Source organism: Larimichthys crocea, chromosome VI (genome assembly GCF_000972845.2).
Source record: "Larimichthys crocea isolate SSNF chromosome VI, L_crocea_2.0, whole genome shotgun sequence".
Lineage (NCBI taxonomy): Eukaryota > Metazoa > Chordata > Actinopteri > Sciaenidae > Larimichthys > Larimichthys crocea.
The window spans coordinates 13,294,545-13,310,137 of NC_040016.1; the positions used below are offsets into that span (position 1 = coordinate 13,294,545).

Consider the following 15,593-nt stretch of genomic DNA (forward strand, 5'->3'; position numbering starts at 1 on the left):
GCATGAAAAATGCGCTATCTAAAGCCAGAGTTTAGTTTGTCCATTCTAGGCTACTGTAGAAACATGGCTGTGCAACACACACTGGACCTTTAATGGACAGCTGACTTCATCCTGAGGTTTGCTTTAACATCGTTTCATCGTTTAACAGAGTTTCTCCTCTTTTAGAATAAAAAAACTAAAATGTCTCCTTCTAAACGTGGTACTTGTAAATTCCCCGGCTCTTAAATAAAGAAGGTTACCGATGTCACATCTTTGTCCGGTCTTCCCAGAGGAGCAGAGGCATCTTCCCGTCACGGGATCACATGGAGTGTCGTCCTCACAGTCGCACACCTTGGCACAGCTGTGACCGTAGGTACCCTGTTCACACACTGAGAGAGGACAGGAAAACATTCACAAAAACACGATGAATTAGGCTCGACATGGCAGCGATCCTGTTATTGTGTCGGGGTGATCAGCAGTGATTTGTCTGACCTCTGTGACAGCGAGCTCCGTGGTGTCCCGGAGGACAGATACACTGGCCTGTCGCAGGGTGACAGGAAGCTGCGTTCATACAGTCACACTGCAGCTGGCACAGCAAGCCGTGGAGACCAGGAGGACACGCTGAGGAGGAGATTCACCAGATTTAAAACTGATCTTTATGGTTTAAAATGTTCTCACTGGATTGATAAATGAGGATTAACAGGAATAATACAAAACAACTGCTAAGATTTATCTTGTGACCCTATGTTTGAAACCACAAACTCACTAACTGTATATAAGGTTGTTAAAACCAGCTACAACTGTATAATGTATTTAATGTATCTGAGTATTTATGTGAGGCTTTTGCTTGTAAGGACAAAGAAAAGTATCTATCATCATCTATCAACAAAAGATCTGATTACTTCACCGCACAATTATTGAATCTCATCGCCTCTTTGGTATCGACGTTCACTCTTCTAATTTAATGAAAAAATTGATCCTTGTTGTACACCTGCTTGTGTTTGAATTTAACATAAAATAAACGTGTCTTTTGTTAGATGAAGAATGATTTTTATTTTTATATTTCTCTAAAACTCACAAGTTGTATTTGGCACAGATACCCAATCCTACAACGGGCACATTAAGAGATCTTTACCGTTTTTAATAATATGTCATACTTTGTGGAGTCACAGTCAACAAATCCCTTCAAAAGATCAAAAACAAAAATGTGTTTGTCGCTCTAGTATCCAATATTTTGTCCTAAAGCATTTGCTGAGGACGATTTCCAGTCTCTAATTAAGATAAATTTGGTGGTTTAATTAGTTTTTCTTGCAAACGTGGAACTGACGTAAAATAAACGATGGTGCCCATTTTTATTGTAATGAGGGCGAACGTCACTTAGTGTGATGACGTTGTTCATGAATGCGTTTTTAAATGAAACTCTGTGAGGAATCAAGCTTCCACTACATAAATAAAACTTATCAGAATTATTTAAACATTTTGTCTTTATTAAGATATATTGACCTAAAATATTGATAAATGTCCTTAAAGACGCGCGTGTGTGTGTGTGTGTGTTAATCTGTTCAGCTCTCACCGTGTTCACACAGATGTCCATAGTAGCCTGGACCGCACTGACACGTTCCCGTCACTCTGTCACATGTGCTGTTATTATGACATTTACATTGCAGCTGGCAGTTGGCACCAAATCTGCCCGCAGGACACTCTGAGAGAGAGAGAGAGAGAGAGAGAGAGAGAGAGAGAGAGAGAGAGAGGAATAAATCAGCAAAACACACAGTCAGAAAATCATAAATAAAAAATAATCAATCATATGACTTAACACAATCTTTACATTTACATTTAGCATGTTACTGCAGATCATGTATGTGATGATGAGCAGAAGCAGCTGCACTGCAGTAAGAGTGTTGTCACCTTTATCACAGTGTGCTCCCGTCCAGCCCAGACTGCAGGTACAGTTGCCGGTTGCGCTGTCACACACTCCTCCATTACTGCAGTTACAGCGTTGGACACAGTCTGCCCCAAACCAGCCTGGAGGGCAGCCTGAGGGCAGAAAACACCAATTAAGTTTCTCTTCTTTAAAACAAATAAAAAAGGTTTGTTTTTACCGTTTTACAAGGAGCCGTTTTCTGGCCTGTCATTGTTGCACAAAAAGAAAAACAATTTACGCAGACATGAAAATTGCTCCGGCAGACTTTGATGACACTACAGTCTACACTTGAGGAGTCTCGAACTTGAAATGATCTTCTTCAGAGTTCACAAACTTATAGAGGTCAAGAGGTCACAGGTAAAACAGAAATGGCTGTTATGTTACATCTCAAATGTCTCAGGGACTGATTCACTGATCACATGACTCCTGACATCATATGAAGCCTACTCTGTACACAGACAAACGTAAAGATACATTTCAGACTTAACTTGCCCTGGTCTGACTTCTAGATCCTCACTTTCATTATTTTGGGTGTCAATTGATTTTATTTACTTCCTTCTCCAATTATTGAAGTTTTATTTTATATGTTGGAGGTTTGATGGTGGGGCAGGTGGATTTGTGTATAAATATTCAGGTGCAACTGTAAACTGTAAACTCACTGTGTCCACAGTTCTCTCCTCTGCGTCCGGAGATGCACACACATCGACCGGTGACCGGGTCATTCTGGGCTCCGTCTCCACACAGCGCCACCCGAGCACAGTCGACTCCGTAACGGCCGGCTGGACACGCTGTTGCCACCGAGACACGCACCGGATTAACTCGTTATCTCATACTTATAACATTTATTACTAATTCATTCATGTCACCGTGGTGGTTTCGAATTGACTCACTGATGTTGCAGCCTGCTCCGATAAATCCTGCTGGACATTCGCAGGCTCCGGTGGAAGAAATGCACTTCCCTCCGTTGTCACACTGGCACTCTCTTTCACAGTTTGGACCGTATCGACCGTCTTCACAGACTAAAAACAAAGCAGAGGTTTGGCGCTTTTAAAAAAGGTGTAAAAAATTAAGTAAAAAATAAATATGATGTTTCAGTTTCACATACTTTGGTCACATTTGGGGCCGTGGAAACCTGGAGCGCAGTAACATGATCCAGACACCGGATGGCAGAGCTGGTTTGTCTCTGAGCACTGACAGACCTGGTTACAGTTCTGTCCAAATGTTCCTGGAAGACAAGCTGATGAGAGAGAGAGAGAGAGAGGCAGGGTTCACATGTGCAGTTTGTTAGAGCTGTTTTTGCTCTGTGATGCATTATGAATGTGAAATTCAACGTGTTTTTATTAATGCAAGAATGAGTTTATGAAAACCAACAAAGCTTCTTCATTTTCTAAACGGACTGTGAGAAATCGGTCCTGCAGCACTCACTCTGCTCGCAGCCGTTTCCTGTGAATCCAGGAGGACAGCCGCAGTCTCCAGAGATGTGGTGGCAGGATGTGCCCTGAGCACAGCTGCAGCGCTGCATGCAACCGTTTCCATACGAACCTGGCAAACACGCTGAAAGGAAAACAGAAGGAGATGGTTTCTTTTATTCTGCACATTCCCCTTTAACGTATCCCTCATGCTACTTGTACATGACGGACAGTCTGTAATTCTATATGAAAATTAGGTAGTGTACTTCGTTTTTTATAGTTTTTTTATGTTTAATGTATGAAATATGAAATCCCAGACCATCACAAGTCTGATAAAAATGTATATCAGGTCAATTAATATTGCCCAAAATTATGGATGATCACCTCAGAAGGATCTGAACACTTTCTATACTTTGACCCTCAGTTAGGATAAAAAAAAAAAAACTACACACAATAAATAAAAAAACACAGACTAGACAGAGGTAGCGGTACTAGAATTACAATTATTAGCATTAGAATGAACAATATCAAGTAAATAAATGTGTAACATCTAAAAATAAGTTAACAACAAGAATAATAATCGCAGAGCCATCTGCACAATGTGTTCAAATGCTGTGCCAGCGTTGGAGAAAGGTCTGACTGAATCCATTATCATCACAGACGCTGGCCGTCAGTCACAACTGTGAATAATATTCATGTTTTTTTTGGGATTCAGGATAGTTTAACAACAATTTGACAACGTTTTTCACTACAGCAGACAGCAAGCTTGAACACCAGCGCTCAAATATGTGTCAAAGCAGCCACAGCAACTTCACAATGAGCTACTGAGGACTGAGAGATGTGACCCACAACTGGAATAAAGCAGAGGAGCGAAGATACAACATTTCATAGAGGAGGTTTAATAAGGCAGATCTGTCTGTCAAGACAGTCTCCGTTCATACACTTCACTGCTAAACCACAGATCTGTGGAGTAACATCAGGCTTGGGATCAAAGTTTTTATACTCCCTCACTCTCTCTGCTGCAAGTTCGTGGCACATCTTTTTAATCATTTACTGTTTTTTATTATGCCTTTTTCTACTGGCTCCAGCTCTCTCAACACCCTTACCTACCGCATGCATGACTTATCGGGGGAAATTGCTCTGGCTTGTTTGTATTTCTTCAGAGCCAATGGCAGGCTTATACCCATGACCTGCTTCCTGTGCGTCAGACTATTTTGAATGTAAAAGTGTTCTCTAATCCTCGCCGTGCATGCAGACATTTGAAAATGTAACAAGTCTATTAATCAAATATCAGGACAAACTCTGTCCAGCAGGTGTTGCAAGTGCACCACAGTCTCTTTGTACCTTTGTCACAGAGCTTTCCTCTCCACCCTGGTGGACACTGACACTCTCCACTGACGTGGTGACATGAAGCCCCGTGCACACACTGACATCTCTCCTCACAGCCGGCACCAAACACTCCTGGTTCACAGGCTGCACAGAGAAGGTGAAAATTGGAGGTTTTCTAATTAAAATATACAATATCGCCAGTCCAACGGTTTCCACAGTGCAGCAGTTCCCCTGAGGTCATAGTTTCTGTAGGTTCATTAGTTTTTGCTGCAAGTAGAGACTCACTGGCTCACCTTTCTCACATCGTTCTCCGATCCAGCCGCCACTGCAGCTGCACTGTCCGGTCTGCCTGTCACACTGGCCGCCATTCTCACATTCACACTGCTGCTGGCAGTCCGCCCCGAACCGACCCACTACACACTCTGTGTAAACACACCGCAGCACACACACGTAGAAACACAAGACAGGGGAAGGAAAGCAGACATCATGAGGTGAACCACACCAACAGGCAAAACCTGCGTTGTCTTATTTCTGCTGAGGGCTGCAACTTGTTTTTTCCCCCAATAATTTATAGTTGGACACAGTATGGAGTTGGCAATCAGAGGTAGTAGCCACAGAATTTAGAGGGTAAGGACATTCCAGCGACAGGATTAGAGGTTTCCTGAGCATGAAGAGGGGGCCGGGCCTGGCACAGCCCGAAAGGGAAAGGTTGTAACAGGCACAGAGGGAGGATAGTGTGTAATGTGGAGCTCAGAGGGAGAACGAGCTGGAATGTCATCGCCGGGTCGACGGAGACTTTTACAGGGCAGACTCGTATGTGGTGCAGGAACAAACTCTGCCAGCAAATAACCAGACTGTATGCAAAAACAAATGAGCTAAGGCAACAACGTGAAGTCAGACTGATGTATTTCACAGTAAAACAACCACAGGCCAGGGCACTGATTGTAATATTTACTCCAGGATTCAGGTAACGTTATTCCTGTGCATTTCTTTCCAGACTAACCAACATTGTGATGGCTTTGCAGGACGAGGCTGTGATACTGGAAGAGAGTCTGAAGAGCTGAGTCAAACAATATAAGGTTATTACAGATTCACCTCGATAAGAAAATGTTCATACATCAGTGCAGTCAAAAACGTTAAAGATCTGGTCTGCAGGCTGATTGGTTGGTGGTTGGATGTCACTGGCTGTCGACATTTATTGAAAATTGTGACGTGAGATTCATGTTTGCAATTCAGTTTATTGTGCAGCTCTGTGTGCACGGCAAAGCGAGAGTTTAGAGAGGAACGAATCTAGTAAAGGTCAAAGCACTGATTTGACTGTACAGTTCATTCATCAAGGTTTTTTTTCCCAAGTTCAGCCAAAAATTACAAAGTTGTCTGAGTATATTCTTAGACTCTTGATTTGATTGAGGAAAATAAAAATGGGAAAAGAAATGTTAGAAAAACCTTCTATGGAGAGCCAGGCACAAGAGTCTGCATGTGAAAAGAAGCAGCAGTCATGGTTATTAAAGAGAAATCCTGGTTTTCTTATTTTTTGTAGTTTTCTCCACGGTTCATTTTGGTAATAATGACACTGTACTGAAATATGGGAATATGGAAAAATCTCTAAAAAGTCAAATTTATTTGCAAGCGAAAAAAAGAGAGAGAACAAATCTTTCACTTCCTGGTTCACCTACAGTACTTGCTGCAGTTGCGGTGAAAAAAATATTACTCACTTTTGGTTTTAAAGTTTCAAAAATGTAATAAAACGGTTGGCCTGTTTACAACCTGTCATCTCGTTTATCACCGTGGCAGACGTTGCTGTAGCAACATCAGTGTTCCCAGATTTGTGTATATTATTATAAATGACAGCCAAGAGTACAAAGTTGTAATAAATGAGGATTTTCCTTTCCGTGATCCATCTGATGGTGGTTGTGCGGTAACACATACAGAACCTCTTACTCATCAACATCAACATCTCAAGGGTCTTACCCAGTTCACAGGCAGTGCCCATCCATCCGCTGCCACATGTGCATTTTCCGTTGGTCTTGTTGCAGGTGGCTCCGTTCTGGCACAAACAGCGCTGCCGACAGTCTGCTCCATAAAACCCTGCAGGGCATTCTGGGAGAAGAAACACACAGACAAAACCACCGTGTGACCCCTTGTTTACCTGTCATTTAGATGATCACTTTGCTCTGGGTTGTGTCCACTCACCTTCTGTGCAGTTGGGTCCAGTCCAGCCCGGTGTGCACACGCACCGGCCGCTGGCCGGGTGGCAGATGCCATCATTACGGCAGCTACAGGTTTGGTTACATCCTTCCCCATAGGACCCGGTTGGGCATGCTGCCAGGAGAGGGACAAACAATATCTTTACCTCTTCATGAACTCTACTGATCAAAAGTGGAAATTCCACTGTCTGGTAAGTGATACAGGCCATACCACAGGGAACATCAAGTCAGTGCTTTCTCATGTGTGACTGGGCTGGGTTTTCCCAAATAACTTTGAAACCAAGCGTGTTTTTGTTCCACTCTGAGTCAGCGTTACAAAGATGTTCTCGGTGCTTCAACTGATATGAACCATCTGAGAATCTGATTCCATTGAAACGACGCCAGCACCTGTCAAACTTTCTGTGATGCACCTGTCACTCACTCAGGTTGCAGAATGGACCGATCCAGCCGGCAGGGCAGGAACAAACACCACTGACGTGATCACAGCTCCCGCCGTTTAGACACAAACATTTCTCCTGGCAGTCCAGCCCAAAGAAACCCTGAGGACATGCTGAAACACACATACATGTAAAGACTACCTGTTAGTATGCATACATATTCAATGGGGTGAATTTGGCTTTTGTTTCTCTTACGTTTTTCACAGAAAGTTCCAGTCCAGCCGACCTGACAGGTGCAAGCTCCGCTGACGTGGTCGCACAACGCCTTGTTGTCACACTGACACCGATGGCGACAGCCGAGACCAAACATACCTGCAGGACACTCTGAGAGAATATCACACACATAACATAAGACTCAGAAACTAGTAACATGGAGCTTCAAATAACACTGTTTTATAAAGGCTGGTTGTTATAGAGTACAAAATAAGTACTTGGACTAGACTAAAAGATTAAAGCAACTGTGTTTAAGATTTGAAATCATTACTTTGGCTCCAGCTGGTGGTAGCACTATGTATGTGCAGAATGATAGTCACGCAAACGGCTAATGAAAAAATGTGATGAAAGCAACACATGTATGCATGTTTAACCATACACATTTTCCAGGTTTAATCACTTTACTAACAATATTTCAGCCCTCAGTCCGAAGCATTGTTAAAAAAAGCGAGCACACGTCACACGTCATTAAGACTGTCAGGTGTGTAAGAACTTCATAGCAACAGTAAAAACAAACAATGGTGCATGCAGTAATAACTTTAAATCATGACACTATGAGACAAACACATAACTACATACTCTGATGGCAGTGTGCTCCAGTGTAACCAGCCTCACAGTTGCACTGGCCCGTCACGGTGTCACAGCTGCCGTCTCCGTTCCTACAGTCACATGTTTCTGCACAGTCTGGACCCCAGTGTCCTGCATCACAGGCTGCAATACAAACATCACATCTGAGTGTCAGACATAAACAGCAACTGGAGAAAAGATCAGTGTTTTTACATAATTCTCTTCAGTGTTATTCGCTGATCTTAGGTCTGCAGTGATGATAATGAATCTTACCTTTTCTGCAGTTGTGTCCAGTCCAGCCAGGAGCGCAGGTGCACCGCCCACTCACCGCGTCACAGCGAGCGTTGTTCTCGCACACGCACTTCATTTGGCATCCTTGACCGAAACGCCCACCCGGGCACGCTGCGTGAGGAGAAAAAAAAAATATGTCTAAAACATCAAGACTAATCTTCCATAAGCATCTTCCCCAGATGAAGCACGGCAAGTTCCCATGACAGTGCTGGTTCCATGATTCAGGATTCAGGATTTTAAGAGCCAGTGGTTGTTTAAAACTGAATTATAATTGTTCTTCCCAGTGAAAAGACGTCGGACGTGGTTTTCGCAGCAGCGGAAGGATTTAAGCTATTGACCTCAGAGAAATAAACTACGCCTCTGTCTTCGAACATGTTGCTTTATTTCTTGTCCAAACTGCACCACTGCACAATTTCAATATTTAACAGTGCTGACATCCTCCTCAGCTTGCTGGCTGTTTAATACAGGTTGCTAAGGAAACCAAAAAATGCACACTGCTGATACTCACAGTTCTGGCAGAATTTGCCCATGAACCCTGGAGGACAGTTACATGAGCCGTTGTGTTTATCACACACGCCTCCATTCTCACAAACTGGGCAAGTTTCTGTGCAGCCTGGACCCCAGAAACCCTCCTGACACACTGTAATAAACATTGATATTCACATTTTTATTATCATGTAAAATGTTTGTGGTTACTTTGCACTTTGCTGTTAAAGAACGTCCGCTTGAACTCACAGTTCTCACAGTGCTTTCCCGACGTCCCCGCTGGGCACTTGCATTGTCCCATCACTGGGTCACACGGGGCACTGGTGCAGTTGCAAGGATGTATGCAGCCTGGGCCAAACCTTCCCTCTGGACAGTCTGACATGGGGCACATGGGAAAAATGTGTCTCAGCACAGAAGGATAAAAACTGATGACAAAGGAGTCTTAAAGGATGAGGAAACCTCTCCTCTAGAGCCACATACCCTGATCACAGTTCTCTCCATGACGACCGGGAGGGCATTTTCGCTGGCACTCTCCGGTCACATGATCACAGGACACTCCTGGTGGACAGACGCACTTCTTCTCACAGCCGGCTCCATAAGTACCTGGGTTACACTCTAAAGACAGGACAGGACAGAGCACTTAGCACTCAAATGTAAGATGAACAAACAGGAACCAGCCTCGTTCATTTTAATGAGTGGCTCATTGACTTTCTGTCTTCATTTAGGGAACATTTGGTAAACCTCAACTGATTATTATCAGAGGTTACGAACATCGACATATTCTGGAAATGACAACTGAGACTAACTGCATGTCTGCAGATGTATCAGATGTCCTTGTTAATATTTGTTCAAAAAGTTTGAATAAAACCATCTGTGATTATATATACATCTATACAGTAATAACACCGCAGAGCAGTAGACAACCTACAGCCAATGTACAGTATGTAAGATTATTTGATGAGCAGCATATTGAGAGAGTGCGCTCACCTTCCTTGCAGGTGTTGCCCTGGTAACCAGGTTTACAGACGCAGGTACCATGGCGACGGTGACACTCCAAAGTATTCTGCTGAACACACTGACACTCCTCAGAGCAGCCCGGACCAAACGTCCACTTAGGACACGCTGAAGGAGAAAAAAAAAAAAAAAGGAGGAAATTTGTCACCAGGATGGTGCACAGAAAAGAAATATGATACGAGGTTAAAACAACAGCCACGACACAAAAAGTATTTACAAGCTTGTTTTACTGCATAGGGATATTTGCAGCGCTAGTAAAAGTCACAGTGCGTCTGTCAATCAATGATTTTATAATGTGGAGAGTTCAATGGTGAAAGTGTGGTTCTGTTACTGTAACAGTGGGACTTACGGAGATGGCAGAAGCGTCCGTAGAGTCCAGGATCACACAAACAGGCTCCGTACGTTCGGTGGCAGCGACCGTTATTGGCACAGTTACACTTCTTGTTGCACTGCTTTCCATAGAAGCCCTTAGGACAGCCTGCGCACAGGAAACAAGTCAACAACTCGAGAAATTGAGATCATGTCATGGTGGGAAAAAAATGGAGGGGAAAACCACTTGTGTCTGGGAGAAAGGGAGCCAACTCACCATCCTGACACAAGTCTCCACTGACCCCAGGCGGACAGCGGCAGCTCCCAGTGACGGGATCACAGGTGGCGCCATTTTTACACTTGCAGGGGAAGGAGCAGTTTTTACCAAATTGTCCCTCGGCACATGCTATGGATGAAAAATTAAAGAGCTGATCACTGCTGAACTGTCAAGACCAATACAGCAGTGATGGTATGTGTATTTATTTGTGTGTCTCACTCTGGTTGCAGACGATGCCGATCCATCCGTCGGGGCAGTCGCAGCCAGTTTTCCATGGATTGCATTTTCCACCATTAGAACAGTCGTCACACGTCAAACTGCAGTCATTGCCGAAAGTGTCATCCAAACACACTGGAAACGACAACAAGTTCGAGAGAGTTCAGAAAGAGCTCTAATTGTGACATTTGACACTCACAAACACAGATTTTCCTCAGGACGCTGATTCATCAGATGTCAGAGGTTATGAATGTGTCACTGAAGCTGAGGAGAGCAGAGTCGGTTACATCACATGTAGGCGAAAGGCTACTGAAAACCAACACTGATAAAAAAAACAGATAAACCCACAAATGTATTTAAATAGACAGTGTTCTGATCCCTGCTGGATATTTGTCAGGTCAAAAAATGTCTAAATTTGTTTAGCAGGTGTTGCTCTTCTCAACTTTCAGTTGAACACTAAACTTCTGCTGTTGTCAAATTAGTCCATTAAGTCTGGACAACACAAAACAGAGCCTTTGACTTTCTGCTTTTGGCTCCGTTTAGCTGCCAGGACATATGAGCCTCAGCATTCTTGTCAGGGACGCTGTAGTGTTACAGTACATACCAACAGTCTGGGAGCATGAAGCGCAGTAATTAACCAGCGTGTGGTCTGTAAACGAGTCTATAAGACAGCCTCACCTCCCGGGAGTCACACTCAGGTAATCAGATACAGGTTCTTGTTAATGATAATGAGCTGTTAATGGTTTTTTTGGGAGAGGGGAGCTCACCGAATTTCTCTGCCAGGTTGCTCTCGGCTCTCAGCTCTCCCTCGTCGTCTTCATAGTCGTCAAAGCGCTCCAGGGCTTGGCTGTAGTCATGCATCAAGGTGAGCTGGGGGCGGATGAGAGGCAACTCGATGGCACCTCCGCTGGACAGGGCCTCAATGGCATCGTCTAGTGCTGCGGGGAGATGAACAGGGAGAAAATCAATTACACACACTACAAATAATACACATTTTGTTTCACTTAGACTAAAAATATCTTTTCTCAAATCAAGTGAAGAAAAAAATCTGCAGTTGGGAAAGTATAGGGAAAAAATTGCCAAATTTCTTAGCCTGACTTGAGACTATATATCAACACCCTGCAAGTGTTAACAACTTACACTATTGTGCCGTATTGAGTTTTCTGCCAGATGTCAATTAAGAGAAGGCAGATTACAAACAGTTCAAATTCACATAAACTTTATTTCTCAATACTCTGTACCGAGCTCTAATGAAACAGCCTGTTACTGGTTAAAGACGTTTTGACATCTCACAGCAGGAAAAGCACAAGTGCTAATAATTTAATTAATGATGGCTGAATTCAACTTCTTTCAGGCTACAGATATTGTGAACGCTGGCTCAGTATCATACTGTCATGATTCACAGGACACTTAAAACAAAGCTAGCTTTAATGTTGTGAGTAACACCTGTGCTTTTCCTACTTTGACAAGTTTGCTGCTGTGAAAGAGGCCTTTTATTCAAACACTTCTCGTGTGATTGGCTGGCAATGTTCCTACGCACTCACCCTAACTGTTTTCCCCAGTTCTGACATCAAGCTGTGAGCCAGTACAGAAGGCTTTCTTTAAATTGTACAATTTTATTACACAAAAAAGAGCAGAAGGTTCACATTTGAACAATTTTCCAATTTTTTTTTCGCAGTACAACAACAACAGTTTGACAGGTTTTCCAGTAGCATATTCCTGGCGTGATTCCTACTTGCCTGCTCTGTTCAACATGACTGCTGATACTCACGGATGCAGGATTGCCGGTCCTCGTCCAGACGGAAACCCCGGCGACAGAAACACTGGAAGGAACCAGCGCTGTTCTGGCATGTGTGATCACAACCGCCATTAGCAGCCAGACACTCATCTACATCTAAACAACACAGACAGGACACAGACTCAAACACTTTTGCTGCATTAAGAGGAGAAGTTGAGAAAAACCAAAGCAATACGACGGAGCAGCTCTCACTTAACATGTGAAACTAAAACAAAGACAACATTGTGTATGTTTATGTCAGCGTCTTCTGAGTCACACTGGAACTCTCCCAAATTCAACAGCAGTAAATATTCAGTCTCATTAAAGTATGAGTGCCATCCACATTTTGTTAAACATACCATCACAGCTACATCCGTCTGAGCTGAGTCTGTATCCTGCTGAGCAGTAGCATTCATAACCTCCGGGGTAGTTGTTGCAGTCCTGCTCACAGCAGAAGCTCAGCTCTGCACATTCATCCACGTCTGCCAAACACAACAAGCAGGAAGACAAAAATTATGAACTGACTGCAGCGATATGCTCCCCTGCTCACTGACACAAACTTTTTTTTAACAAGATAATGTAACTTTTGCAGGTTTAACAGCCAATTAAGGTCAAAGTTAGTTGAGGCTAATGTTACTGAATTTAAACCATTCCTGGCTCAGATCAGTAAATGTTCACTCTTGTACTCTAAAGCCGAAAGACCAAGAACATTTTTTTGCATTACAGATTAGATCCAAAAAAAAATTACATGGAGAATTTTATTTATCAATGGTCAGTTAAGGCAGTGGAGAGAAAACCAAAAGGCTTGGCCAAGGAGAACGGGGGATTTATCAATGTTAACGTTGCATGATGTTGCCGCATTTCATGAGATCTTCTCTGGCTACTCTGTGCCTTCTTTTCCAAACACAAACATGCGGCTGCTGCTCAGTGTCTCAAGGAGAAATCATTGTCTCTCACAGCCTGATTTAATACTACCCTTATAATGATATAAAGACATATGCTTGACCCTGTTTAAACCACATGTGTGGCATGGCAGAACAGAAAACTTCCACACACACATAAACATTAAACTCTTTAAACTTTAGTAATAACTCATTAAGAGGCTTGAGTGCTGACGCAGTGCTTTCTAATTTATTGTCTTGTTTTTTAAGTCATTGCCAGTGCATTACAGTCTCTTACCGATGCAGGTTTTAAAGTCATCGTCCAGTCTGTAGCCATGGTTACAGGAGCAAACAGGCCCGTTGGTTGAATGTTGGCAGTGGTGCGAACAGCCGCCGTTGCTGTTCTCGCAGCTGTTCACGATCTCCATCTCAATTCCTTTTACAAGTTCACAGTGAGATAATGTGTGTCAAGGACTGAAATATCTTGTGCCACATAAATATAAAGTTTCCGTGCGTGTAATAATATTAATATGAATACATTAAGAGGATTTAAACTGACTGTAACACTGTTTTCCATCAGATCCCAGCTCATAGGCAGCGTTACACACACAGGCGTAAGAGCCCAGTGTGTTGTGGCAGCCATGAGCACAGTTGGCCTCCGTCTCACACTCATCGATATCTGTGACAAAAATACGTTACAAATAACACTGAAGAAAATGGACAAACACATCTGGCATGCACTGTTTCATTTACGTGTATCATTGTCTCATATGTGATTCTCACAAATCAAATCCATTTCTGCAAAAACAACCTTCCACATACTTAGACTAACTCAGTGACAATAGAAACTGTCAAAAGAGACTTTTGCAAATTCTGCATTTTCTAACTTCTTAGTTTACTTTCTTAAACGACACATTTTTTAGTCATGACAGGGATCATTTATTGAAGAGTTTCAGGAGCAGGAACACACCTCAGTTGCACCTCATCCAGCATACACTATAAATACTCCACATAACCATGTCCTCCTCTTTTGCTCTCGTATCCTGCACCCTCTCACCCTCGACCGTTTTGTTTCTGTTACTTCTTACTCTCCTCCTGCTCTTCATAGGGTCCTATAGGGTGTCCATTGTGCCGGGGGGCACCCCACAATGCAGCAGTATCCAAGTTGTACTACATCCAAGCTTCGTTCACTTTCTTTCTGTTTTGTCAATAAAGCATTGGAAATCATCTGTTGATGTTGTGATCCTTTTAGCTGTCCTGGAGTTTGTACCAACAATCTTTGCACAGTTTATATGTGAAGATTTCCATTCTTCTGCTGTTTCCAATATTCAAACTAGATTTTTGAGCCAATGTGAAGAGACATTTTTAAAATTTGAACATGACAACTGGGTAAACTTGATCTGCTGAGACTAAACCACTAAATCACTAGAGTAGCAACTAAATGTGGCCGTTTTCTATGTGTATCTCCTAATATTTTCTTCCCACTCAACAATTTAGTAACTTTATAGCTATATTAAAATGTCATTATTACCGTCACTATTATTTACCTTCACAGGTTTTCCCGTCTTCTGCCAGGATGTAGCCAACTTTACAGTCGCAGTGAGCTCTGCCACCATCAACCCGACACTCATGCATGCAGCCTCCATTCTGGTCTGCACAGGGATTCTGCACTGAAACACAAAAAGCACACACACTCATAAACATAAATCTTCTGCTGTCACTTAAGTGGGGAACACTTCTGGCGCAGTAGTGGAGAAAACTGTAAAAAAGACATCTTAATGCAGAGCATATGGAGAGCTTTAAATCCACGCTCTGCACCTCCACCTCATTTCTTTATTGCTTTCTGCATAGCTGTGCGTGTCTGACTTGTGTAAGCCTGTTCGGTATCTGTGATGACAACCTTCAGTTTTCAAAAATTAGAGGAAGCTGTTCACACCTAACAATTACAAAGTAAAAGCATCTGAAAGACAGTAATTTAAAATACATATATGTATAATTTACCACCCCTTCAGAACTGTACTAAACTGCACTGCCTGAAAGACTGGAGAGATTAAAAGAAACAAGGACATCAAAATACTAATTTGTGAAAGAAAACGGTGACGAAGATGATGTGATTCACTCCAATTTAGTGTCTCGTCCTATGAATGACAGTTAATCCTTCTCCAGCACAGACATCCTGACAGATAATTACAGCTGCCAGCTGATGCAGGCAAAATGTTTTTTAATGTTATGATTAAATCTTTAGAATCACACCTTCATAATCTTCCAAAGTATTGG

At 42.8% G+C, this 15,593-nt stretch overlaps 1 protein-coding gene across 1 annotated transcript in view; it reads right to left on the reverse strand.

Moving 5' to 3' along the window:
- The window catches only part of megf6b (multiple EGF-like-domains 6b), a 68,961-nt gene that overhangs the window by 2,745 nt on the left and 50,623 nt on the right, over positions 1-15,593 (reverse strand). The window contains exons 9-37 of the mRNA XM_027279444.1: positions 14,864-14,986; positions 13,876-13,995; positions 13,615-13,752; positions 12,795-12,917; positions 12,430-12,552; positions 11,426-11,596; positions 10,662-10,793; positions 10,443-10,571; positions 10,206-10,334; positions 9,830-9,964; positions 9,323-9,457; positions 9,092-9,217; positions 8,865-8,996; positions 8,339-8,467; positions 8,078-8,209; positions 7,481-7,609; positions 7,270-7,398; positions 6,835-6,963; positions 6,613-6,741; positions 4,935-5,063; positions 4,657-4,785; positions 3,329-3,457; positions 3,009-3,140; positions 2,794-2,922; positions 2,563-2,691; positions 1,888-2,016; positions 1,553-1,681; positions 472-600; positions 240-368 (exon numbers count right to left, since the gene is read on the reverse strand). Coding sequence (XP_027135245.1) covers positions 240-368; positions 472-600; positions 1,553-1,681; positions 1,888-2,016; positions 2,563-2,691; positions 2,794-2,922; positions 3,009-3,140; positions 3,329-3,457; positions 4,657-4,785; positions 4,935-5,063; positions 6,613-6,741; positions 6,835-6,963; positions 7,270-7,398; positions 7,481-7,609; positions 8,078-8,209; positions 8,339-8,467; positions 8,865-8,996; positions 9,092-9,217; positions 9,323-9,457; positions 9,830-9,964; positions 10,206-10,334; positions 10,443-10,571; positions 10,662-10,793; positions 11,426-11,596; positions 12,430-12,552; positions 12,795-12,917; positions 13,615-13,752; positions 13,876-13,995; positions 14,864-14,986 — 3,786 coding nt within the window. The remainder of the gene's footprint in view (positions 1-239; positions 369-471; positions 601-1,552; positions 1,682-1,887; positions 2,017-2,562; positions 2,692-2,793; positions 2,923-3,008; positions 3,141-3,328; positions 3,458-4,656; positions 4,786-4,934; positions 5,064-6,612; positions 6,742-6,834; positions 6,964-7,269; positions 7,399-7,480; positions 7,610-8,077; positions 8,210-8,338; positions 8,468-8,864; positions 8,997-9,091; positions 9,218-9,322; positions 9,458-9,829; positions 9,965-10,205; positions 10,335-10,442; positions 10,572-10,661; positions 10,794-11,425; positions 11,597-12,429; positions 12,553-12,794; positions 12,918-13,614; positions 13,753-13,875; positions 13,996-14,863; positions 14,987-15,593) is intronic.